This window comes from Lactuca sativa, chromosome 3 (genome assembly GCF_002870075.4).
Source record: "Lactuca sativa cultivar Salinas chromosome 3, Lsat_Salinas_v11, whole genome shotgun sequence".
NCBI lineage: Eukaryota > Viridiplantae > Streptophyta > Magnoliopsida > Asterales > Asteraceae > Lactuca > Lactuca sativa.
The window spans coordinates 97,003,958-97,031,550 of NC_056625.2; the positions used below are offsets into that span (position 1 = coordinate 97,003,958).

Below are 27,593 nucleotides of genomic sequence, written 5' to 3' on the forward strand. Positions count from 1 at the left end.
TGAACCTTTGATGGAATAAGGTTGTGCAGGTGCTGGATTGGAGCTTATTGAAATTAGGGCTCATAATCCCCTGTCTCTTGTTTTAATCGGGATAAAGAGGGGACGAACAAAGCAGTCGAACGAGACGATTTGAAAAGAACATGAGGGCTCGTGTTCATTGTGAGGAAGAAGGGAAACAAGGCAGAAGTCCTTCCGTTGAGAGGGATGAAGCATTTCTTTGAGACCGGTGACCCTTCGTGGGTTTTCCTTCCTTGTCTTCGGCAGCGATCTGAAAGACGCAAAGCAGCAAAATCACCGACCTTGGTTCACTCGAAGAAATAAGAACGGAGGCGACATCTAACGATGAAACTCGAAGGGAAGTTGGACATAAGAATGGTCCGGTGGAACAAGGCAAGCAGGTGGGGGTTCGGTGGAGTTTACTAGACAGGAGGAGAAAAGAAGTACGAGAGATGAAGCTGTTGTCTTGGTGGCTCATCGACGCACCACCACAACCCATGGTTCATGGCAGATAAAGATTTAGAGAGAGAGAGAGAGAGAATGTGTGTGGTGAGTTTATTTTGTTTTTGTTTTTTATTTTATTATAAGAATAAGAAAATAAATAAAAGAAAATAAAATATAGTTATTTAAGGGGCATATTAGTCATTTTAGATGGGACGTGGACCAAAAACACAAGAAAATACAATTATAGGGACCAAAACCACAAAAAGTATCCAAAATTGGACCAATGGTACACCAACATTTCATTTTGGACCAAAACTACATAATTTTGCCAACCACAGGGACCATTTTTGCAATTTTGTCGCAAATCAATTATGTAAAGTATGTGGTAGCCATGTGTAAATATTGTATCTATATATATATATATATATATATATATATATATATATATATATATATATATATATATATATATATATATATTCCAATGTAATACAAGGAACGTTACTTTTGGCCATATCCTATTAGGGTTTGTACAATTTCTTTGGGCAGAACTAACAAATGTTTGGAAACCATTTATTTTCTATAAATATTCTTTGTTTTCAAGTACTCTATGCAATCACAACACCGCATGAACAACCCATACAGCTGATGTGGCATTAAACTCGAAAAACAAACAAAAAAACATTTAGACATTTCATCAAACAGTTAATATTCATTGTACCATGACAATTAATTTTACCATATATATAAATTATATTTAATAGTTGGGGAAAATGACTCTTGAGGGTAATTAACTTTTGCGTTTGTACTCATTTGGTCCCTTTTTTTTGTATTCAATATACCATCGAACTTGTTGTTGGTGTTTACCATAGCCCTTTTGACCGGCTTTTGACCTGTGATAGCCGGTCAAAGGGTTATGGTGAACACAAACAACAAGTTCGATGGTATATTGAGTAAAAAAAAAAAGGAAAGGGATCAAATGAGAACAAACGCAACAGTTGGTTACCCTCCTGATTCATTTTCCCTTTACTCATTTACAACAAATCTCACATCATCTCCTACTGATATTAATGACTTTATGAGATTCATTCTTGCTTCTCTTCAAAACATAACCTACGAAAGGACATTATTCATACATGTACAACTTTGTAATGCACTTGAATATTTATTATGGGAATCTTGACTAAGCAGACACATTTCATGACTACATTTACATTTCCAATAAAATGATTTATCGTATCATGGATTCTAGACAAAGTCTACAAATGAGTGGAATCACAAGTGCTATGATTTTTGAGTTTACTTAGCTTTAAGATCGAACTCATGGGATAAGATACAGCATCAATATGTACAATATGATGGTGATGTGTCTACAAAAACAACATGATATTGTACATATTGATGTTGTATCTTATCCCATGAGTTCGATCTTAAAGCTACGTAAACTTAAAAATCACAGCACTTGTGATTCCACTCGTTTGTAGACTTGTCTAGAATCCATGATACGATAAATCATTTGATTGCAAATGTAAATGTAGTCATGAAATGCGTCTGCTTAGTCAAGATTTCCCTAATAAATATTCAAGTGCATTACAAAGTTGTACATGTATTAATAATGTCCTTTCGTAGATTATATTTTGAAGAGAAGCAAGAATGAATCTCATAAAGTCATTAATATCAGTAGGAGATGATATGAGATTTGTTGTAAATTAGTAAAGGGAAAATGAATCAGAAGGGTAACCAACTGTTGCGTTTGTTCTCATTTGGTCCCTTTCCTTTTTTTTATACTCAATATACCATCGAACTTGTTGTTTGTGTTCACTATAACCCTTTGACCGGCTATCACAGGTCAAAAGCCGGTCAAAAGGGCTATGGTAAACACCGACAACAAGTTCGATGGTATATTGAATACAAAAAAAAGAAAAAGGACCAAATAAGTACAAACGTAAAAGTTAATTACCCTCAAGAGTCATTTTCCCTAATAGTTGTGTCGTTTGGAAAGTAACTGTCACGTGACAGTTACCAAAACTGTGTATATATATGTATACCGTGTGGATTTTGACTGATGAATAAAAAAGTTTATATTGTCTTATTATACAAAAAAGTCTTCTACTTCTTTCTTCATTTAACATTTGCAGAGAATACTTCCTGCACTTCTTTAATTTTGATTTGATTCGAACAAATTGGTATCAAAGCCCAATATTCAAGAAGTAAATCCGATAAACACAAGTGCAGAAAACAACAAAAACACAGAAAAAAAGATGGCTTCAAACAATGGTGTTTTCCAGTCCCCACTTCTGAAACTTACAGGGAAAAACTACCACCATTGGAGTACACAAATGAAGGTGTTGTTTGAGTCACATGATCTATGGAGTTTGGTTGAAGATGGATACAAGGAACTGGTTCCAGGGATCCAAAGGCCCTGTTCCTAATCTATCAGACTGTTGATGAGAATATCTTTGAAAGGATTTTATCATCAAACACATCAAAAGAAGCATGGGGTGCCCTCTACAAGACATACCGTGTAGAAGATAAGGTAAAAGCAATTCGTTTGCAAACTTTGCGTTGTGAGTTTAATGGTTTAAAGATGAAGGAAACAGAAACCGTTGAAGATTTCTAGAGTCCCTTGAATTAGGTTTGAGACAATTTGATGACAGGTCTTCAATAGAACAAGCTTTTATCAGAAACTCAATGCTTTACTGCCACAAATATGGACACAGCATGAAGTATTATTGCAAGAAAAAGAAAAATGATGAAAGTGAAGACGCCAACTTCATATCAAATCAAAGATGAAAGAAGCGCAGGAAGTATTCTCTGCAAATGTTAAATGAAGAAAGAAAGCACAAGACCTTTTTGTATAATAAGACAATATCAACTTTTAACCATTAAATTACTAAATACGTCTAGCTTAATATTCAAACTCGGTCTGTAAGTAGAATTGTTGGGTGCCTTGTGCTATACAGTTATATGGTCTCTTTGGAAAACACGCAATTCCAGAGTTTTTAATCATCAAGATAAAACTGGTGCATTGATCGATCCTGTTTCTTCCTTACTGCATTCTTACATGCTGTGAGATGGCTTTCTCCTATTTGGTTCAAGTTTTGACCATTTTGCCCCTAGTGTTGGTTTCGCTTTCTCTTTATCTTCACTAATATGTGAAGATAAGGACCCTAGGAGAGAGAATTGATTCAAGAAATATGATGTGCAGATTAATTCTAAAGATTTGTGTGAACTAATCAGTTGTGGAAATATGAGAAAAAAACAATAATAAAGTCGTATTTCACTTTTTATTTAATTATCTTCATTTTTAAGTGTATGTGAAAAGGAATTAACAGATTGCAGGGAACAATAAGAACCATTAGTTTTTATTAAATTATCTTCATATTTATATTCTTTAGTTTACGGTTTTCCCTCATTCACACGTTATGTGGACACACCATGTCTATTTGTTGTTTAGATTCTTTTAAAGGACCCTTATGTTATGTCCCTATCTCCAATCTCCATTGACCCATTCACACACTTTTCACGTGGATCATCGGTATAATAGCCTCAGTTACAGAACTAATTCTCAAGTAAAAGACACTTGTAGTGAAATTTCTATTAGCATTTATTAGAAAACAAAAATAAATATGTTTAAATAATCAAGTTAAGTTATATTATTACATTGTTAAATCCAACAGATAATAACATATAATACCACATGGATTCTTTTTGGTAATCCTAGCGCCTTTTTAAATTTCAGGTAACAACAAATTATATTCTTCTAAAAAAGGATTCATGTCATGACAGATAGATACAATTCAAAGTGTAATACACACCTTTGTGGAAAATTTTGACACGTTAAAAGACACGCCTTGTGGAAAAATTAATATGACATTTCCCAAATTTCCTTTTCTAGTATGTGAAAAAAAGAAAACAAGAAAAAAATGTAGCTCAAGTATAAATTAGGAAATGGAAACCATTCATTTTTTTATTCAAAACAACATGGCAAAGCAAATAATGTCTTCTTCAAACTTGTTATTTTTTTCTCTAACTCTGCTAATCACACTCTTCCACATACCAAATTTTGGTTCTGCTTCTTTGGAGGAAGCCAATGCTTTTCTTAAATGGAAAGCAAGCCTTGAAATCCCAAAAAACTCCATGCTCTCTTCATGGATTCCCCTCCCTTTGAACTCGAGTGCATCGGCTCCATGCACTTCTTGGTTTGGAGTAGTTTGAAATGCTGATGGGAGCATTCAGAGGTTGAACCTCAGTTCATCCGGCTTAAAAGGTACACTCCACCAATTTCCATTCTCTTTGCTACACAATCTTACACATTTTGATCTCCATACAAACAACTTCTTTGGCCCCATCCCACCAGAAATCAGACTCCTTATCAAACTTGTATATCTTGATTTTTCAATGAATAAGCTTTCTGGAGTAATCCCACCTGAAATAGGAAACATGCACCGACTAACCATTTTGTACTTATACTCAAACAATATCTATGGTGCCATTCCTATTGAACTTGGGAATTTGAAGTCTCTCACTCATCTTGCGGTTTACAAAAATCAACTTAGTGGTTATATTCCGTCATCATTGGGTGATTTGACATCTTTGAATGTCCTTTATTTGTTCCAAAATCAACTCTCTGGTCCCATTCCTGTTGAGCTTGGAAATTTAAAGTCTCTCACTGATCTTGCAGTGGACAACGATCAACTTAGTGGTTCTATTCCTTCATCATTGGGTGATTTGACATCTTTGAATGTCCTTAATTTGTTCCGAAATCAACTCTCTGGTCCCATTCCTACTGAACTTGGGAAGTTGAAGTCTCTCACTCACTTTTTGGTGCACAACAATCAACTTAGTGGTTCTATTCCTTCATCATTGGGCGATTTGACATCTTTGAATGTCCTTTATTTGAACCAAAATCAACTCTCTGGTCCCATTCCTATTGAACTTGGGAATTTGAACGCGGTCACTGATCTTGAGGTGAGCGCCAATCAACTTAGTGGTTCTATTCCTTCATCATTGGGTAATTTGACATCTTTGAATGTCCTTTATTTGAACCAAAATCAGCTCTCTGGTCCCATTCCTATTGAACTTGGGAAGTTGAAGTCTCTCACTCATTTTTCGGTGTACAACAATCAACTTAGTGGTTCTATTCCTTCATCATTCGGTGATTTGACGTCTTTGAATGTCCTTCGTTTGTACCAAAATCAACTCTCTGGTCCCATTCCCATTGAACTTGGGAATTTGAACTCGCTCACTAGTCTTCAGATGAGCAACAATCAGCTTAGTGGTTCGATTCCTTCATCACTAGCAAATTTGAGCAGCGTACAATGGCTGATCCTCGGTGGTAATAAATTATCTGGTCCCATTCCTAGTGAACTTGGGAAGTTGAAGTCTCTCACTCATCTTTCAGTGAGAGGAAATCAGCTTACTGGTTTTATTCCTTCCTCATTTGGTGATTTGACATCTTTATATCACCTTTATATGCATCACAATGAGCTTACTGGTCCCATTCCTAGTGAACTTGCCAAGTTGAAGTATCTTACTGATTTTCAGGTGAACAACAATCAAATTAGTGGTTATATTCCTCCAGAGTTTGGAAATTTAACTCAACTACAAAGGCTTGATTTGTCTTCGAATCGTTTGGTTGGTGAGATCCCAAAGGAGTTTGGGAAGATGAAAAATATGTTGGAATTGTACTTGGTAGGCAACCATCTTTCCGGTGTTATACCTCTAGAGCTTGGATTTTGTGAGCTCCTTGAACTACTCGATCTATCTAAAAATAGATTGAATGGGTCGATTCCAACAAGTATCGGACAATGGGCACAAATCCACTTCTTGAATCTTAGTAATAACAAGCTCAATGAGAAAATTCCATCCGAGATTGGTAGATTAGTTCATCTTACGGAACTTGATTTATCTCATAACTTTCTCACGAAAGAGATACCATCTGGAGTTCGAAGCTTGCAGAGTTTGCAAAAATTGGATCTTTCTCATAATAGACTATCCGGTTCTATTCCAGATGCTTTTAAAAGTTTGCCTAGCGGGATTGATATCAACCTTTCTTTCAATAATCTCTCAGGTCCAGTCCCCCCTTATGCCAGCTTTGTGAATGCGTCCATAGAAAGAAATCCAGATTTGTGTGGGAATATTACGGGAGTGAATCTTTGTCCAAGTCAGATTATGAAGAAGAAAAATGATCCCTTTCATCATAAGCTTATCCTTGTAATTATGATCCCACTTATTGGGGCTATTTTACTTGGTGTATTCACGTATGGCCTCATTTCTTATCAACAACAAAAGAAAAAGTCTCCACAAAAACCATTGGATGAAGAAAGTGGTGATTATTTCTCTACTATAACTTTTGATGGAAAAGTGGTGTATGTTGATATCTTGAAGGCAACAAATGACTTTGATGAAGCATATTGCATTGGGACCGGAGGATATGGGACTGTGTACAAAGTCGAGCTACAACCTAACAATGTGGTAGCTGTCAAGAAACTTCACTCATCATCTGAGAATGTTGATCATAATGGATTCATTAATGAGGTACAAGCATTAACGAACATAAGGCATCGCAACATAGTGAAACTCTATGGATATTGCTCCCATGTCCGCCACTCATTATTGATTTATGAATACCTTGAAAACGGAAGTCTTGGATCAATCTTAAGAAGCGATGTCTTTGTAAAAGAATTGGATTGGTTGAAAAGGGTCAATATTGTAAAGGGTGTGGCTAATGGTTTGGCTTATATGCATCACGACTGCTCACCACCTATAATTCATAGAGACATATCCATAGCCAACATCCTTCTTGATTCTGATTGTGAGGCACATATTTCTGATTTTGGCACATCCAAGCTTTTAAAGCTAGACTCATCCAACTGGACTGCACTTACAGGCACTTACGGTTATATCGCGCCAGGTAACACAATCTTGTGATTGTAGTTCTACATCTTCTTAAATTTCATGATATATATAAAGATGTATATGAACATATATTTGTCTATATTAGAATCTTGTGGGATTGATGGGATTGATATAACTTTTTTTGTCGCATGTTTCTTTGGATATAGAGCTTGCTTATACGATGGTGGCAACCGAGAAATGTGATGTGTATAGCTTTGGAGTTGTTGCACTAGAAGTGATCATGGGAAAGCATCCTGGAGAACTGATAACATCTTTACCAACATTGTCTGCAGATTATCTGGTACCAGAAAATGTGGGAGATAGTCGGATACCTCCTCCCACATCCCAAGTTGAGAAACATGTTAAGTTGGTTTTAAGTCTCTCAAGAGCATGTTTGAACTCCAATCCACATGAAAGACCAACAATGAAACAAGTTTCAAATCTGTTAATGAAGGATCTCCTGTGAATTATCATCTCTTGCTTATAGTTTACTTTCAGTGTTAATTACTTTTCTCAAGTTTCCTATATGTATCATTTCATTATGTACTCATTTGAATGGCTTTTTGTTAAGAAACTTCACATATGTTTGTAGTAGTAAATAAATAAGTCAATGAAGATTACTATACTTCTAAAAACACATTACTTGAAACCAAGGACAATGCAATACACACATCCCGCTCGGTTAGTATTACTATAGAATTTTATTCTCGCGCAACAAGTGGTTACGTGCCTGGTTAATATGATATATGGGCCATAACTTGGGTCGTACATCATGTTATATAACACGTACTTTACCTAAGTCATTCAACTATATAAAATATATTTCTATTTTAGATTATATGATGAGCCATAAAAGCTAATGGTCATATATGTCATTGGAGAATTTTATCAAACGCGTGGTATTATAGATGAGATGTGTCTTTATAAACATGGAAAATTTTAAACATTAAGAAAAAAAAATTCAAATATCAAAGCAATTTAAAGAGTCTAGAACATTTTTGACTCGCACTCCATTCTGAGCATGCTTTTGAGCTATTGAATTCCAAATTTGACAACCTAAAACATTTACACAAGATAACTAACAACACTAAAACATACATGATTTCAGTGATTGGTCATTTCACTTCACTGGTTATTTCACTTCACTTTGATTTAAAATATGACAAGAATATTTCATGTGGATGAGTTTTGTATAACATGGATGTAACATTAAATTCAGTTTATTGGTTTAGGTCTTATCCCCCCTTAATTTCATTTCAACATGACATGGATGTAATGTTAAATGATTTTATGTATCACAAAATAAGTCAAGCATTGACCACTTAATTAAGTACCTCAAAAATGTGACATCCATCTTGTATTTGAAGATACAGAACATGAAGGGAAGAAAAAGTTGAATGTAAATCTTACTTGATCCATAAACCTCTAATTCAATCCTCCCAAAACTACGCTGACTAAAGAAAAATAAATAAATAAATAAAAACTCTCATTTTCCCTTCTTTTAAATACACGCTCCTTCTTCTTCTTGCCCTAGAAGACGATAGCTCCTCCCACCTCTAACATCTCTTTTTACGGTGCCTAATATGATGTATGAACCCTAATTTTAAGAATCTTAATAGAGTATCGGTTACATTTTATGTTACAATTTTTCCAATGACTGTGGAATCATGTGATGCGTGGAAGTTGTATGGGTAGTTTGGAAAGGTATTAGATGTTTATATTGCTCGAAATTATTAATATTAGGGAAACAGTTTGCTTTTGTCCGCTTACTTAGTATTGTTGATGAAGGGGAACTAGTTAAGAACCTTTGTACTTTGTGGATAACAAACATCATGCATTCTTCTATGGCTTAGCTTTATATAGAAGGGAGCAGTGGCGGAGCTACATAGGACGTTGAGGTACTACAGCATCTCCAAAAAATTGTTTTATATATATATATATATATATATATATATATATATATATATATAATTATTTGTAAACATGTTCTATGTTATTGTACCCCCAACCAAAAAGATTGTACCATGTTTTCTAATGCCCAAAATATGATAACTACATAGAATATATTTTGACAATGTTTGTATCCCCATATCAAAATTTCTAGCTCCGCCACTGGAAGAGAGAAAGAACAATAGTGTTAAAGAAATAATAATGTGAAAGTTGGAGCCCGAAATGAAGAAGGTTTAGCTCAATCGTATGCAAATGTTTAGCGGAAAAGTTGGGGTTCTTGAAAAGGGCGGCCATAAAAAGGTATGTAAGAGATGGAGAACCATATCCGGAGAAAAAGAGATGACGCAATCTTCAAGAAGAAGATTGTTTGTTTTTTAAAGTATAAAAACTGTTAAAATAAATTGAAATTTAAATAAACTGATTTTTTTACAACACTGATTCATATAACCACAATAATAATAAAAAGTTTAAATATAAAAAAAACATAAACAATGATAATGAAATCAAAAGGTTCAATCGTTCATAATTCATTCTCATGGAAAAAATAAAAAAAGATAAGCACGATCATTTTCATTATTGTTAAGAAACTAAATTAATCACAACAATTATAAAGTTATGCAACATGAAATATGATATGCTTCCCTATTAAGAACCCTATTCCCTAGTAATTAATTAAAAAAACAAAGGATGCGGTTCTTTCAAAGTACAATGCCTTACATAAGGCCAAGCTCTTCAATTCTTTAAAGGGTACAAACGGCTCTCTTGATAGTTCTTTTCTTATAGAATCTGTTCCATCTTTACTTGACTTTTTAGAAATGTTGGCGCCTTAGTTCGTGTATCAACATCGTAAAATTTGGTTGGTAGTTATTACATTCACTATATGGGAAATAGATTACCATCGCAACCCATTTGCATATACCCATGACATCATAAATCAACGAGACCTGAAAATTGATCAATGTTAGCATGTTTTTACAGTTCTATATAATACCATCCTAGTTTTAGTCATCATGAACAATCCCATCTGTTTCTATCAAACCAAATTAGCCCAAACTCTCTCAAAGTACAACTAAATTTATATGAGCATCTTTAGGTTTAGATTTAACATCCTTGATATTAACCATATTATATTGACCTACATATCCCAATGTACCATATTTTACATTCTTGTCGGTAACATGATGGTGGTTGTCAAGGCCAACAAAATAAATAACCCTAAATATTGTACACTAAAATAGTGTATAGTGGTAAAGGTGTCGAATCCAAGGAGATTGGTTCAGTTTGTTACTCAATGCAAACCTCTTTGTAAAAATACTTGTAAAATGACAATAAAAGTAAAATGGGGGTTTTAGTCTTTTAAAATATTTGAAAGAAAACTAGAACTAAACTTAGATTTAAAGAACACAATTAAACAAAAGCAAGAATTTGATGTAAAATCAATAAAAGAAAGATGGTTAACTTAAGATTTCCTCACTTGAACATTTGATGAACATATGAATAGAAGCCAAGGTGTAACTCTTGTTTTAAACCTCTAATTTCGTTATAGTAATCCAAGAAGCTTGAGATTACCCAAACTTTTCTTAGTTATTAAAATAGCTAGAGAAGCTTATAACATATTTCCTTAGTTAAAGTCATAATTTCCATTAAGCATGTAATTAGTGAAAATTAACTAGCATTAAGAACCAAAAAGTCACCAAATCCAAGAGGAGTCAAATGTTTTCACTTCCATGTTGGAGAAAATGTTTTTGTGATTGTGTGAAGTGAAAACTAACACAAGAACCACTTGTTGCTTGCTAATTTGAGTATCCTTTAATTAATCGAGAAATTATCCAACTAATCACTACAAATACATTTAAAATCATGAATAAAAACATACAAGTAGCAAGAATATGTTAAAACATAAAACATTCTCATAAAGATTCAAGAACAAGTTCATGGAGTTCTTCAACATTCAACCAACATTCAAATGATTTCGCCAAAGTCAACCAAGATTATTTTAGTCTAACATGGCTAAACTCAAAAAAAAGTGAGAATAGATTATACCAAACATCTAGCAAGAATCAAGAGCAAAAAGATGATGTTTTTGATGTGTTCTTGGCCTTCAAAATGCTCCAAAATCTCCAGAGAAACCTTCAAAATTCGGATGTGTAGAGGTGTGCAAAAGATGCACACTAACCTTCCTCAAATATCATTTAATAAAGAATTCTGAAAATGCCCATGCATGCCTGTGCGCGGCCGCGCAGCTCTATGCGAGTGGGTTGCGCAAGTGGTGTCTGAATTGGGCTTGTTTGAGTTTTGGGCCTCCACAGCTTAGTTTGTTGGCCCAGTTTGAGTCCAATTAGCTCCTAACCCATCTTCCTTCAAGTTTTCTTCATTTTAAGCCCAATTTGGCTTCTCCAAATGATCCATGGCTAACGTAATCGCCCGATCAATAATCTTTGCACGCTTGAATATTCTTTTGTTTCGTTTAAGTAATAGACCATCATCTTCAATGCTCCATCCATCAATAGCCCATTATATGCATCATCTTCACTAGTTATTAATCCCATAATCTATTTGTCCTCCAATTCTAATCGCCTCCTAAAGATCCTGATCTGCTAGTCTTTTTAAAATCTATAATTACGCTCACAAAACTAAAAAATACCCGAAATAGTCATAAAATAACATAAAGGAAAATATGCATGGAAATTAGATGAATTATGAATGAAATATATACTAAAATAAACTATAAAAAGAAGTAAATAAAATGAAACTATCACATGACACTTAGGACCAATCTCACGGTAAAATTGTTTTGGTCAAATTGAAACTTAGGCCAAATTCACCAAGGTTTTGAAGAATAGTTACCAAAATCCAAAGCAATGCAAAGAATACCTAAACCCTAACACTCTAAACTTAATATAAACCAATGGAACCCTAGTCCTAATATTTAATTAGATTATAGAAACCGAAAAATAACCATTTTTAAGGATATCATGTGGTATGTCGGCACCGGTGTTGAGGTGGTTCCACGAGGTATCATCGGCAAAGGGAAGAAAAAAACGATGACACAACTTGTTTGGAGACAATGACAAATCTAGAACCAAAAATCACATGGTTCCTTATTTAAATGAAACTGAAAAAATGAAAGAGTAAAAAACTAGAGGCGGGTCGGGTCGTATGCCTTAAAATATTTAAACGTAACTTCAAAGTTCTCAGTTATAGTCATTTTCATTATTTTATCCAAATCAAAGGTGATCATGTTACATGTGTGTCTCGAAGTCCAAGGTGTTGTTGATAGGCAATGTTTCACAAAAACATTTTTTTTGTTATTTTTTTCCTTTGTATAATTTTAAATGGACCGGGCTATTGCCTATTAATTAAATTTTAAGTTGATTGGGGCATTGAACTCTTTTAAATGGATTGGGGTATAAAATATGGCTTCAAACATTTTGACACTTTTTTTGCTAAACATTATTAGGTAGGTCCTTGGTAATTTGTAAGTTAGGTCTCAAATATTTTTGATATATAATATATATTACATTTAAAAAAATAGATGGATCCTATGACCCACCTTCACTACACATGCCTTCGCTTCTGTTTTGAGCATCGACGAAGCAGCAACAATTGTCTGGAGTGTTGGCGCCAGTAGTCTTCAAAACGTGAAGTAGCAGAACATGAGTAAGGGAGACGGATGAAAGGCAAGAAAAAAAACTCGAGGGAAGAAAGGGGTGAACATGACAACGGGAAGCGAAAAGAAAAAAGAACGACATTTTTATTAGGTAAAGGCATGTTTTACATCTTCAACAGTTATAAGAATTTAGAAATGTTTGGTCCATGTCTTCAAGGAAAAGAGGATCTACAAACGTTTTGACGTTTGGAAAATAATAAACAGTCTGCGAGCCAAAACGTCTTCCTTCCTGGTGTAAGAGTTTAGAAGAGTTTATAAAATAAAAAAATAAAAAAATAAAAACACCACCTTATTAATAATACATGGTTTTGAAAGCTTTGCTCTAGGTGAGGTGAGAGAGGTTAAAACTATTGCAAGTCTTTATAATTTATGCATGGATGAAAAATATTTACGGATTTATAGATTAACTAGATTGGAGTTGAATGGGTTTATCTTTAGTTTAAGTATCAGAGTGCACGTGTGAAGTTCAAGCAACCTAGTGGGATAAAAGGGTGCCAACAAAAAACTTTGTAGTAAATGAACGTTTGGTGTGGTTGGAGACAGATGGCCTACCTTTGAGTGCATGGATACCTAGCATGTTCAAAAAAGTTTCTAGTGTTTTAGTGAATGGTCTTGTTCCTAAATGAAGATCAATATGAAAACATAACTAGTAGGAGGGTGTGTATTAAAACCACGATTTCCTCCATAATTTCATATACAGTGGAAGTCACATTGGAAGGTATGGTGTGTGATGTACGTGCAAGAGAATTTTTAGGGAAGGTGTTAGAGATTGTAAACGAAGATAATAAAGTTGGTGGACTGAATAGTTGATTTGATATTAGGGATGAGACGTCGGAGGAACAAGGAGATAGGAGTGATGATTCCATCCAAGAATAATATATGGAAGAGGAGAAAAGGTGTAAGAATATGTATCATATGCATTCCAAAAAGAAGTTCTACATGAAAATAGATTAGATGAAATGGTTTTCTTATGTTAGTAGAATCGATTATTTTGTTCTTTGAATTTGTTGGAGTCGATGTTGTTTTCCCCTTTTCTACCTAATGCGTGTCCGTTCAGCGTTGTCTACTACCTGTTCGATGAAATGCCTAGGAGAGATGTATTGGGCTGAATTTGTGATAATGTTCAAATAGATCTGGTATTGTATGTGGCTAATTAAAGTTAAAAAGTAGAAATCATTTTAATTTGTATTAATTAGTATATGTGAAAATTCGAGTTTTGGAAATCATTTGGCTTACAAAACAGCTACCCTTATGGCCATGAACAAAGAACAATGTACTTATACTTGATTTGTTTGTCCCTAATTTCTTGGAATAATTACTATTTTAGGCTCACTGTAATGTAATGTAAAAAGCAATATGATTGATGATGCATTTTAGGAAGAGGAAGCGAAGAGACTTTGCTTATCATTTGTGCAACTGGTTTGTTTTCTTGTGTTTGTGTCTTTGTGATAAGTGTTGGTTTTGAAATTGAGATTAGAGATGAAAATGAAATTGGTGATCAGGGATGAAAATGAAATTGGTGATCTTTTATGTTATTATATGCAATTTCATTATGGGCTTTTTTTTGCATACATGAGGCCGAGGGAGCATGAGATCGGGAATCATTTAAGACTTTGAAGTACAAAAAATGTAGAGTTTGAAGCACAAAAAGAATGTAGCAGTGGATTTGCAAGTAATAAATTATGGTCATTAGATGATCATTCTAGGATTTGTTTAATTGATCAACTTTCGGTTGTTATGGTCTTTAGAATAGCAATATTTTTCCATTCCCATGTTCAAGAACATATATGATTATATTTGTATACATTATTTTATTATTTTTGTATTGATAAAAATCTTTCCTAGTTTTACAATTATAATCTTAAGAGTACATTGTTTATATTCTTTTGTATGGTGTTTATATTTATTTTATAGCTATTTAAGAAATTGGTTCGGCTATTTTATAAACAAAAACATTAAATTCAACAAAAAATAATACATAAGGGTAAAATGGTCATTTTATAATTCAGCACAACAATTCAAAGGTTTCAACCAAACAGCATGTTAAACATTCAGATCTTAAAAATTTAGACCCTTTTAGAAATTCAGATCTCTTAAAAATTCAGATCTTAAAAATTCAAATCCTTCCAAACAGACCCTAAGGAAATTCGGGATAGTGATGAGCAGTTTGTACCAAATCAAGAAATTCGGGATTCGGTACCATCGGTATCGGTATTAGTACCGAAAATCAGTACCATTCCCGGTACCGTTACCGATAACGTTAATTTCGTACATTACTCGGGATTGACTTTCGATCAAATTCATTATTCAGGAAATCAGGAATGGTACCGGTCAGTGTGGGTTCCGTCCCACGCCCATCCCTAGTGTCGTACCAATAGGGGTAGTTTGGGCGATGACCAATAGCCCCAAGGTTATTTCATGCCCAAATGTGAAATGTCTCTCTTTCTTGCATGCAATTCATAAATCAAAATGTGCCTTGCTGAAGTTCGATTGGCTGACGCTTTGTTTTTCAAGAAGAATTAACAATCAAAGGTCTCCAATGTCCTCGTAAGTTATGCCTTCAGCTTCACACATAATTTATTTTTGGTTTTCAAATCAGCCATAAACGACTACAACCCCAAATCAATAAGATTATGTGATCTTGTTTTACTTTTATTTGCTTGTTAATTGATTGATTTTGTAACTAAGATGTTTGCTCCATAAAATCAGTATTATCAATAATGTTTGAAGATTATTATAAGGAATCTATTGTCGATTTCTTAATGTTGTTGAAGTCGTCAAGAAAATGTAATTATCTGTGCTTGTTTTGTTTCAATTAGTTTCTTCTTTCTTCCAAACTCTCCAATCGTTCTTTGTTTCAACGGAATATACATTTCCAAAATCATGTATATTTGATATGGGTTTAGAGGTTTTGAAATGGGTTTTTGGCTATTTTGATTTTTCAATATATGTATGGCGTTTTTCACTTTTGTAATGATCACTGAAATTGGTAATTGGAAGTAAAAAAATTGCAATATTCACTATTGGTAAGTGGTATGTAATTTTTACATTTCATAACCTTTTTGCAACCATATTTTTGCATCCCAGACACGACCTATAAGTTTGAGTTTAGGGTGATAGATTGTCCTTGCTGTGAACATCATTTATGAATTTGTTAAAGATGTAAATTTGATAACTCTAATATTCATCATAAAATGAAGTAAAAAATTATTTTGGGTAAACTTTATAAGTTCATTGCTATATTTCATTTATTATGGGTGAAAAAGGATTATAAGTACCTTGTTAATTTTTAGCTATGTTTAATTTTGGAGATACATTATTTTTTTCACTATGGGCGTATTCGGCAAAATTAGTTTAGCGGGTAGCAGGTAGCTTGTAGCGTTTTGTTAAATGCTACATTAAGTGGCATTTAGATTTAGAGTGTTTTGTTTAAACTAAATGGTAGAAGCTTGTAGTGTAAAACAAGACTTTCTGTTCAAAATAAAGCATTTTGTCAAACGCTAGAAGATAAAAGCTCTCAAATGCTCACAAATGTTTTGTGCCGAACACGTCCTATGTTTTACTACCACTTAAAATTACATACGTTAAATTTAATCATTTGAATATATATATATATATATATATATATATATATATATATATATATATATATATATATATATATATATATATATATATATATATATATATATATATATATATATATATATATATTTGAATTTTGAAGGGCCTCATTTTTATTTTGTCGTGGGCCTCAAATCCACTTGAATCAACTTTGTGTTTAATCTAAGAATGGATCTTTAGATGGAGGGAAAGGTGGTAGAGGATGCTAGTGAAGGATTACGTACTTTTGGTAAAAAGGGTACTCCTTGGGTAAGTGTCGAGTTCCGTGATATGAACACCAGGGTACCAAAAAAGACTCAACATGGTCAACATGAGGGTAAAGGAATAGATATGAATCAATGAATGTACTATCTCTAAATGCTTGTGGTATCAGGAGTCGTAAGAAAAAAAAGCTTGGATTAGAAGTTTTTATGTGAAGAATGAGGTAAACTTCCTGGGCCTACAAGAATCCTTAATGTCTCGGTTTGATCACTTTAAATTTAGAAATATATGGATTAACTATCTGTTTGATCTTGCATGTTCTTCGGTTAGGGGAGATCGAAGGGATCCTAGAGTGTTTTGTTAAAAAGAATATATTTTGTATGCATAATTTAGTGATTGTGGAAGGAGAACGGGTGATATCAAAATTTAACTACTTCATGGTTAATATTTTATGCGCCTCAAGCGGTAAAAAAGCATTGTGGAACTTTTATTGTATATGCATCAAAGTAAAGGGGGTATATTATTTTTAGAGATTTTAATGATGCTTGAAATCAATCCTAAAGATTTGGAACGTGGGTTTCGTCAACTTAGATAACAAAACAATGCAATTTCAACAAATAAAAATATTTCAAAAATTAATTAAGATGTCTAAATGGTAAAATAAGGTGTATTTTTAGTCAATCATTATATCCAACACCTTATTTAATTGACAAGGTAGGTCTTTGTGATTTGCAAGAGAGTTTAGTCATATCATGGGATAATGTCATAAAAAACCTTAAGTTTGGCAGAAAATATCGGTTTTAACCTTTGACAAATTTTTGGTTCGTTTATGCCGCAAATTTGTCATTTTTTGTCGGTTTTACCCTTTTTAGCTGTAATAGTAGGTTTTCAGGTTACCATAATATATCTATTGCGAAAAAACCTTTAAGTTTACAAATATTTTGCAAAAAAAACCCTCAAGATTATAAAAGTATAAAATATAAATATATTCAAAATTTGATAAAACTAAATGGTTTTTAAAAATTTAACTGTCAAAAGTTTATATCAAACTAATATAAGTTTTATTGTACTTATATTATGAAACTAAAACTGAAAATATTTTTAGTTTTACGTACATTAAATTTTATATTGGTTCGATATAAACATTTTATATTTAAATTTTAAAAAAGTAACCTAGTTTTATCAAAATTTGAATATATTCCTTAATTTAAAACTTAAACTTTTCAAAGTAAAATTAAAAAACGTCTGTTAGCTAATAATTAACTATGATAAAATAGTTAAACATATGAATAATATGATAATTAAATTCAATTAATTTTTTTAAAGGAAAATAAAAATATTTCTATATCTAAAATGTTTGTATTGCAGAAATAATAATGTATCATATTTTTTGGTTTCGTTGTATGTATTGATGACTCGTAAAGCAATTTTGGAGGTGATCATAGTCACTATATGGTGGCATTATTTCCACACAATTTTTTTAAAGGATAATGAAAATATTTTATATGTTTAAAAGTTTTGTATTTCATAAATAAAAATATTAACATATTATTTTTTTATAAAAATAAGTATAGTTGTATACGTTATTATTTCTAAAACACAAACATAAACATTTTAAACATATAAAATATAAATATATCTATCCAATTTATTATATAGATATATTTTTTTATGAAAAATATGATACATTATTATTTCTGAAATACAAACCTTTTAAACATATAAAATATTTTTATTTTCCTTTTAAAAAAATTAATTGAATTTAATTAATGTCAGATTATTCATATGTTTAACTATTTTAGCATAGTTAATTATTAGCTGACAAACGTTTTTTAATTTTGCTTTGAAAAGTTTAAGTATTAATTAAGGAATATATTCAAATTTTGATAAAACTAGGTAACTTTTCTAAAATTTAAATATAAAATGTTTATATCTAACCAATATAAAATTTAATGTACCTAAAGCTAAAAATATTTTCAGTTTTGATTTCATAATATAAGTACAATAAAACTTATATTAGTTTGATATAAACTTTTGACAATTAAATTTTTAAAAATCATTTAGTTTTATCAAATTTTGAATATATAATTATATTTTATACCTTTATAATCTTAAGGGTTTTTTTGGAAAATATTTGTAAACTTAAGGGTTTTTTCGCAAAAAATAATTTATGGTAACCTGGAAATCTGTTGAAGGATAAAACCGACATTTTCTGTCAAACGTAAGGTTTTTTATGACATTATCCCTCAGATCATAGACCAATATTTTTAAGGAATGTGTACCAAGATTAGGAAGAAGTACCATTTAGTTAGGTAGAAAGATTTATAGGAATAAAAGTAGGAGCACATTTAATTTCTCTTTTACATTCTATAGTTCTTTGTTAAGTGTTGAGGAGTTTGAAGTGGTGGTTAATGAAGGGTGGACCGATGACAATGTTGACACTCAATAAGCAAAGGGTATTAAGTTTAAGTTTAGGGCAAACGGCATAAAAAAGCCATTGTAGACTTCTTGATGAGACTCTTTTCTTGAAAAAGCCATTCAAGATTTTTTTGGTCCAATCAAACCATTATTGAATGTTTACTTTTGTAATTTCTCTATGAATGTTCGTTTAAAGGTCATCCATAAGTAAAGGATTTAGTTTTCCAAAAAACATGCAACTTGGAAGGATGATATTAATTAACAAAATCAAAATCAAACACCATTCAGTTCTTTGTTTTTCAACAAAAAACAAAGTTCATGCCTATTTTTGAAAATTAGGCGCACATCACTTTGAATTGAACATTATAAAAACCGTGTGCAAATCAAATTAAATCGAAAGTTATGTCATTTTCGTAATAACACTTTTCCATTTTCTTCTTTTACTATAGACAAGGTCCACTTCATTCATCTACATTTATACACCAACATCCGTTCATTAGATGAATTACTTCCTAATAATATTTTGTATTCTCATGAAATCCCTTCTCAAGAGACTCTTTTGCCCATATATATAGAAAATAAACATAAATAACTACAATTCAACTCAATAGTCAATAAACTACGCATGCAAATTAATTGTGTAGCAAATAGAATACTTATTTGTAGCCGACACAAACTAATTTTGCATCAACCAACTCTTTACATATTCGCTACCTCCAAAACCAAACCATTAAACCTTAAACTCCCCAAACCAAAATCCAAACTTAAGACGACTTTAAAATTTGGTCAACTCTCACGTTATCCCCCCTGGAAAGAAACTTCATGCAAATCGGCGGCTTAACACCGGCCAAAGCAAGTATCGAACTTGGCAAAGTCCAAATCCCATCCCCACAAATCAAACCGGAAGCCACCGCCGGTCCAAACGCCGCCGCCTTAGCTTTATTCACCTTTGACCAAACAAACAAAATCAAACTCCCAACACACATATCAATCGCGAAATACCCCCCAATGTAAAACGGAATCGCCATCGCCATTGGAATCGGAATAAACTTCGCTTTCTCTTTCCCGACGGCATCCCTCATTCCATTGATCACAATCGCTAATCCAAAGAATCCGTAGCATAAAGCCAAACAATGTCTAGGTAAAGCTGCAAACCCTTCGACCCCTAAAACCGCCATGTTTCTGTAGATTAAAGCGTAGGGAGCCGGATATTCTGAACCGGGTTGTCCGAGGTCGTTGAAAGCTTGATAGAATAACCAGAACACACATGGAGAGATAACGCATCCCATTGCTGTTCCGATTACTTGGCTTACGAACATCGATCGGGGTGATGCTAATGTCATGTATCCGGTTTTGAAATCTTGCATTAGGTCAGAAGCGGTGGAGACGATGTTCATCATGACGCCGCACGCGGCTAATCCGGCGAGGACGCCGCCGTTTTCTCCACCGGCCCATGCTCCGACGATGAATATCGCGAGCTTTCCGTAGGTGGAAGCTAAGGACCAGTCGGTGAGGCCGCATCCGTAGGCGTTACAGAACGCGAGAGTTGGGGCTAAAGCGTAGATGACGGTGATGTGGTACCATTTGAGTTGGTGGAAGATGTGTGGGAGGACGACGATGGAGACGGCGGCGATTACGAGGTAGCCGATGATGGCGATCCACATTGGGATTTGGTCTTTGAGGAAGAGGTGGGTCCGGCGTTGGTCGTCGTAGGAGATTTGGGGGATTTCCGGGGAGGAGTTGCGGCTGACCGGGAGTTGGGATTGGGATTTCCGGTGGCGGACTTGGCGGTATAAACCGAAGCAGGTGTGGCCGAGGACTTTGAAGAAGTTGTAGAGGCCGTCGCCGAGAATCATGGCGATTCCGATGAAGACTCTGTAGCCTTGGATTCCGTGGAGGCTGCTGGATCCGAGACCTTTAGGGTACCAATCGCCTTCGCGGAGGTTTATGAGGGGCCACATTAGACCCCAGGAGATGACTGCGCCGACGAGGAGAGAGACGTTGATGAGGTAAGGGCAGATCATTCCGACGCCGACGTAGGTGGCTGAGAAGTCGAAGTAGAATTTGTGTTCGTATGCCTCGAGGCCGAGGGAAGGGAAGCTTGAGAAACCGCAGCCGTCTCCGGCGGTGAAGAACCATTGAAACAAGCCCCACAGAAAGCTGAAGGTGAAGAATTTGCCTAGAGTTCGTACTTGTCTCCTATCAATTTTACCAAAAAAAAAAAAAGTATTTTTGTTTAATATATTATATAGAAAAAGTAAGGAATATACGAAATTGTCCCTATTTTCTACTTACTTGGCTAACTTGGCTCCTTGGGGAGTATGGAAACTGTTGATAAGGTGAGCAGTTGCAGTGCCACTGGGGTAAATCAGTTTGAAATCAACTATCATTATCTGGAGAATCAAATGTATAATTTAGACAAAAACAAAATCATGTATCATTATTTATACTATATCTGTAAAATAAATCAATATATAAATAAATAAATATATAGTACCTTGCGAAGTGGTACTACAGAAAAGAGTCCAAGGAAGCTAACAACAAAAAGGAAACCAATCAACCAAGTGAGAGAAGGGTTCTTTGTGTTCTCCTCATAGTTATTTTCGCTTGACTGCTTTGCTACCACTTCACTCATGCCAAACAGGTAACTACCAAACCCTCCTGTATATGCAATACATGCACTTGTGACTAGATTATAAATAAATAACTTCAAAAAAATTCCTTCTTTAATAAAATTTATAAGCATCTAATTGATATAACAGAAATAAAACTATGTGTATGAAACAAATATGTTGGAGTCCATAAAAACAAAATGGTTGGATTAATGTGTAATTCTTTAAAAGAAAATATTTAAGCATTTATTTGTAAATGTTTCTATCAATAAGTAAATCTATAACTACATAGTTAATGAGATAAAAATGAGTAACACCTATGCAAACTAAAGAATAGGCAGGGTTTTTTTTTTTTTTGGAATGACTGGGAATTAGAGTTGGCAATGGGTTAATATAGGTTGAGTTCGGGTTCAACTCATTTGTTAAATGGGTTGAAAATTTCAACGCAACCCAACCTGTTTATTTAAATGGATTAATATTTTCAATCCAACCCATTCTTTGGTTGTCATCGAGTTGATATGTTTAAATATTTCTCAACCTAATCTATTAAATAAATTGATTAAACTTGAGTTAAACCATTTAAAATTTAAAAAAATTAATTAATTAATTAAAGATTGCACCATTTAAATTAATTTCAAACTTAAGTAAAATTTTAAAATATGACAACAACATGATCACAATTCACATATACAAATAGATGTTCAAATAACATTAAAAATATTTAATTTCAAAGTGATTTTGGAGAGATAGGAATTAGGATGACAATTATTTAAAACATAAATAATAATACATCTAATTTATTAAATTAACACTTAGATTAATACATTATAATATTTAAATAATTATCAAATTATATATATATATATATATATATATATATATATATATATATATATATATATATATATATATATATATATATATATAGTTAAATGGGTTGGTGGATTGAAGACAAGTTGATAATTTTTAACTAACCCAATCGATGTAATTAAATGGGTTAGACGGATTAACCCATTTAACTTAAATAGGTTGAAAATCTTAACCCAACCAATTTTGGATTGGATTCAAGTTGGGTTGATGGATTGGATCGATTTTATCAGCTCTAGCCCTATTAAAAGAGTTGAATTTTAAAACGCAAGAGCTAAAAAGGTTCTGATTTTACACACATTAGATCTGAAATCCACTCACCGACAACTATGACCAACAAATGGCAAGTTGTCTTTTTTTTTTTAACTGCACAATTTTTTTTTTGAAGTTTCGTCACCTTCAACTATAACGAACCTTAGCCCTTTATGCTAAGTCTAACCATTCGAAACCGATTGATATAACTTAATTCTTTCATACACCTTATGCATTCGTCTAGGACAACCGCAGAAGTCGTACCTTGATCCAAACTGGTCATCATAATCCGTTATTTTGTTTATATATTATTGTCTTTCGATTTAATCAGCATATTTTATTTTATTTTTATATTAAAGTCATCATATTTTAAAAGGGTAAAATACAAAAAAGCACAATCATTTATCTACTAACATTCAGAAAAACTATTAGATTTTGTTTGTATAGAAAAAAAAAAACATTTATATTTTCAATTACCTTTCACATTAACTCAAATATCTGTGTTTTTTTTTAGAAATTACCGTTATTCATTTGACTATTCCTCTTTTCCATCATCGTTGAAGATGAACTGCGTGCTGCAGTTACTTTTGAAACTTCATAACTTTATAAACAAACAAATTCAAACAAATTGTAACTATCATATGCATTTTTCCTTTAAATACACAATTAGACAATTAGATATAAAGCTATGTTGAGCACAATAACAACCATACTTAAAGGCTAAGGCGGTAAACAAAAAATCTGCAACATCCTAATTCCGATATAAAGTACACCTAAAAAAATCCATACTAATTTGAATGCAAACATAACCATAATGGTATAATTTACAACTCAAGGAACATAGCAAGTGGAATCAAGATTGCAATGTGTGAATTTAACAAAGTGAACTCGTAGAAGAGGGTTTGAATGCAATCTTTGTTCTATTTTTTAAAAGAAAATTAACTTTTATTAAAAACAAAAAACGAAAAGATCGTAATTAGTAAATCTTTCAAAACGAAAATAAAAACTAAGAATAAAAATGTAAATTTACATGTTTTGGAAGTAATTTGTTTGATGAGTAAGTTTACTTTATATGAACGATGGTCTAACTCTAGGGAGAATTCAGAACTTAATTAGGAATATTTGAAAAATAATCCAATGTAAAAAAATGTGACAAGAATACAGATAAACATTTGAAAAAAAATGAATAAAAACGAAAAAAATATACAAATATTCTTTAACAATTTTTTCTTACAGAAACTACCACGTTAAACGAAAAATGAAAAAAAAACAATAAAATTATAATTGTGGTCAGATTAAAAAAATAAATAAATAAATAAGTTGAGTAACTTTAGAGAAAAAAAAATCATAACATTATGTTTGACCTTCTAAATCGACATTTAATTAAAAAAAATAAAAATAAAATAAAGTGTCTTTAATGCATAAGGGATTATTTGTCAAATGACCAAAATATGTAATGGTTTTGAAAATAATGACCAAGGTTTCCTCAGAGGAGGCCTCTGTGGAATTCGTTAATGCTCTATGGAAGCCAAATTGCTCTGAGGAAGTGACGTTTCAGAAGCATAATAGTAAAACTATATAGGGTAAAATAGAAATGGGGTAGGGATTTGCGGAATTAAGGGAAGTGCTCTCTGTGGAAGACGAGAGAGCTGTGGAAACTAGGAATTTCGTGGAAGTCAATGATCAAAAAACCAAACTCGAAATCGATCAGAGATGGTGAGGAGATTGGACAGCAGCAGCGGCTTAATGATGATATTTTAGCATACAACTATATTTAAAATTTGTATATTGAATAAATGATATGCGCTAAATAAGTGAAACCTCGTTAAATAAACAACAATACATTTAACAAAATCATCGGAATCTCTGGTTTTGTGAAGATCTATTCCGCAGAGGGCTGCTACCTAAAGAACAAATCCGTAGAGGACTGCTTTGCAGATCCACATGACCTCTATAGAAATGTGTTTTTTTTTTTAAATCCAGAAAATGTGTTTTTACACACGTGTTCAATTCCACAGAGTGAAAGACATTTCCGCAGAGGTCGTACACATTCAGTAGAGACCTACTCTGCGGATCCATACCGTCAAACGTTAGAATTTTGTCTTTTTGAACATGTGTTCAGTTCAACAGAAGAAAAGGCTATTTCTATGGAAACCTTGGTAATTTTTTGAAAACCAGTTTTTCTTGTTCATTATTTTCAAACTCATTATATATTTTGGTCATTTGACAAATAATCCCTAAATATGATTGGCAAGCTATGCATAAGATATTTTCAAGTATAAATTCATGGATAAGAGAATGATTATTATTTTTTTCAGTTACAATGGATGAAAAAAATATTGATATTTGTATAAAAGTATTGATAAAGAGTAAAGAGGCGTATACTGTGAGATCTATTTCGTTAAAATAAAGTCAACAAACATCATATTTTATAATTTTCTCTAAGAATATTCCATAATAAGGTCTCTTGATTTTCCCATCTTTCCATTTCAGTACAAAATCAAAGTCAAATGATAAGGCATAAAGACGGCCAAACACGACAATTGTGCACGTGCCACAACTTGGAAAGCGACGAGGAACCGTGGGTTTGGCAGCTCGACAAAATTAGAAATTAAAGTGTTCTACACCGATTACCTGTCTTCTTCTTCTCCCTTACATTGTTTTCGAGATAAAAAAAACTGTTTAAATTTCAATAAAAAAGTTCAAAACAAAGAAGTGAATTTTAAGTAAGACAATTTTCTCCTAGTTAAGTATTTAAGTTACTTAGGACAAGCTAACCCTTGAAAAGATTCAAGGCTGGTAATGTTTTTACCATTATAGCATTTTATTATAAGTAGCTGAACATATATATGGTTTGATTTTCAGCCAATTATCAAACTATATTTTCTAACAAATACAATTTACATAACATAAATCAGTGGTAGATATAATTATTGCATAAATTACTTCAAAAATAAACTATGGTTATTTTGAATTTGATACGGATGAATCTTTGACCAATCTTTGGATTAATCATATGATAATATATAATATATAAAGTAACGATTTTATTATATATAAAGTAATGATCTTATTATATATAAAGTAAATTTAATATTTTTATTATCGTAGCGATTTCTATAACTTCTAGAAACTAAAATGTCCCCCATTGAGTTGTTAAAAATAGCATAATAAATAGACCAAACGAAACCTAGGATGGGCCCACATTTGGCCAATGTTGTAAAATAGATATTTATTTAAAATAAAAAATAATTTTTAAAGTTTTCATTTAATTATAAATACTCTCATAGTCTCATAGATTTTTCTCTACATTTCTAAAGTTAGATCCGTTCCTAATTTTAGCTATAATCTTAAGTTTAACTAATTTCAGACGCAGCATTATAACAAAAATGATTTTTACATGACAAAAACTCACTTGCAGCATGATACTGTTATTTATGATCAAGCATGCAGCCAGAATTGTATACATTCTTAATAGTGTAATAATATATATGCATTAAAAGTAAAACTCAGAGTCTGAGATCTTATTCTTTCTAAAAATTACTTATATTAGAAAGTTAATTAAATGTGTAATAAATGATGAGCTAAATATCCGCATTCCGTTTGTTACATCAAAATTCATTTCAATTTTTTCGTGATTTACTTTGCGAGAACTAAGCATTACAGCTCACTACCTCACAAAAACACGGAATAATAACCATGAAAACGGAAGTGTGTGAAGTGTGTGAGAGAGAATTACGGAGAGAGAGAAGTGAACATACCGGAGAAGGCGATGCCGGAGGTGGCGACGACGCAAGTCTGAATAACAGTATTCTCCTGCCGAGTAAACGGCTGCCTGAGCATGCCGGATTTATTGAGAAATTTTGTCCAGGTTTTCACGAAGAAGAACCCTAACAGTCCGGCGGAGACGTTAAGCGAGGGAATAATTCCGGTAGTGAGGTTAAGTTTCATAACAATGAAAGTAAACATAATCCCCAAAATAAAGCTCACGACGAATGCTCGCACTGTCAGCTGGCGCTGCCACGGCGGCACCTCCTTGCTCTCGAATATCCGCTCGATCGAATCCATCTCGTTGCCGGCGTCCTTGCTCCTTTTACCGTCGCTGATCTCGCTGTGCGGCAGATCATCGTCGTAACTGCTCGCCACGTCTCTTCTCGAAGACGAACGTTCCATCATCGTTATGATCCGGAAATTGGTGATAAATGTAAGAGTGAATCTGAATTTTCAATTTTGTGAATGATTACAGAAGAGTATGAATGTAGAGGTACACATACAGAGAGAGAGAGAGAGAGGGAGGGAGACTGTGAGAGAGAATATGCGAGTGTTGGAAGGTTTTTGGGGTCTGTCTTAAACAGAATCATTTATACACGGAGTAAAGGGATCTTTGCATTGTTAATAGTATCTAATGCATGATTACTTGTACTTTTTTATTCATGAAATCGTATTACGCCATATAAAAATATATAGTATTTAATTCGTATAAAATGTGTTTTAATAAGAAAAAAACAAATATTATCATATAATAGAAAAAAGAGAGTAAGGGTATTCGGTAGGGTGAGCATGGTGCAGTTTGATGCGGTTTTTGACTAAAATCGAATCGAAAACCGCAACTACGTTTTTTTGAAATTTAAAAACCGCACCGTTCGGTTTTATGTGGT

At 32.9% G+C, this 27,593-nt stretch overlaps 2 protein-coding genes across 2 annotated transcripts; one reads left to right on the forward strand and one right to left on the reverse strand.

The window, feature by feature from the left end:
• The first annotated feature begins 4,401 nt into the window (after positions 1-4,401).
• Positions 4,402-7,976, forward strand: LOC111895825 (probable leucine-rich repeat receptor-like protein kinase At1g35710). Its single transcript, XM_023891885.3, has 2 exons — positions 4,402-7,357; positions 7,509-7,976. The coding sequence occupies exons 1-2, from the start codon at positions 4,843-4,845 to the stop codon at positions 7,805-7,807; spliced, it is 2,814 nt and encodes a 937-aa protein (XP_023747653.1). The 5' UTR covers positions 4,402-4,842; the 3' UTR covers positions 7,808-7,976.
• Positions 7,977-19,812: 11,836 nt separating this feature from the next.
• On the reverse strand, positions 19,813-27,251 carry LOC111895842 (probable metal-nicotianamine transporter YSL7). Its single transcript, XM_023891903.3, has 4 exons — positions 26,697-27,251; positions 21,702-21,865; positions 21,500-21,597; positions 19,813-21,403 (listed from the first exon to the last, which is right to left on the reverse strand). Exons 1-4 carry the CDS (start codon positions 27,109-27,111, stop codon positions 19,969-19,971), a joined length of 2,112 nt encoding a protein of 703 aa, XP_023747671.1. The 5' UTR covers positions 27,112-27,251; the 3' UTR covers positions 19,813-19,968.
• Positions 27,252-27,593: the final 342 nt, after the last annotated feature.

Coding starts and splice junctions, on each gene's coding strand:
- LOC111895842 (XM_023891903.3), bottom strand. CDS start 27,111: ATGATGGAACGTTCGTCTTCGAGAAGAGACGTGGCGAGCAGTTACGAC. Junction 21,866..26,696: donor CTCCGGCATCGCCTTCTCCG/GTATGTTCACTT, acceptor TTGCATATACAG/GAGGGTTTGGTAGTTACCTG. Junction 21,598..21,701: donor CTGTAGTACCACTTCGCAAG/GTACTATATATT, acceptor TTGATTCTCCAG/ATAATGATAGTTGATTTCAA.
- LOC111895825 (XM_023891885.3), top strand. CDS start 4,843: ATGAATAAGCTTTCTGGAGTAATCCCACCTGAAATAGGAAACATGCAC. Junction 7,358..7,508: donor TTACGGTTATATCGCGCCAG/GTAACACAATCT, acceptor CTTTGGATATAG/AGCTTGCTTATACGATGGTG.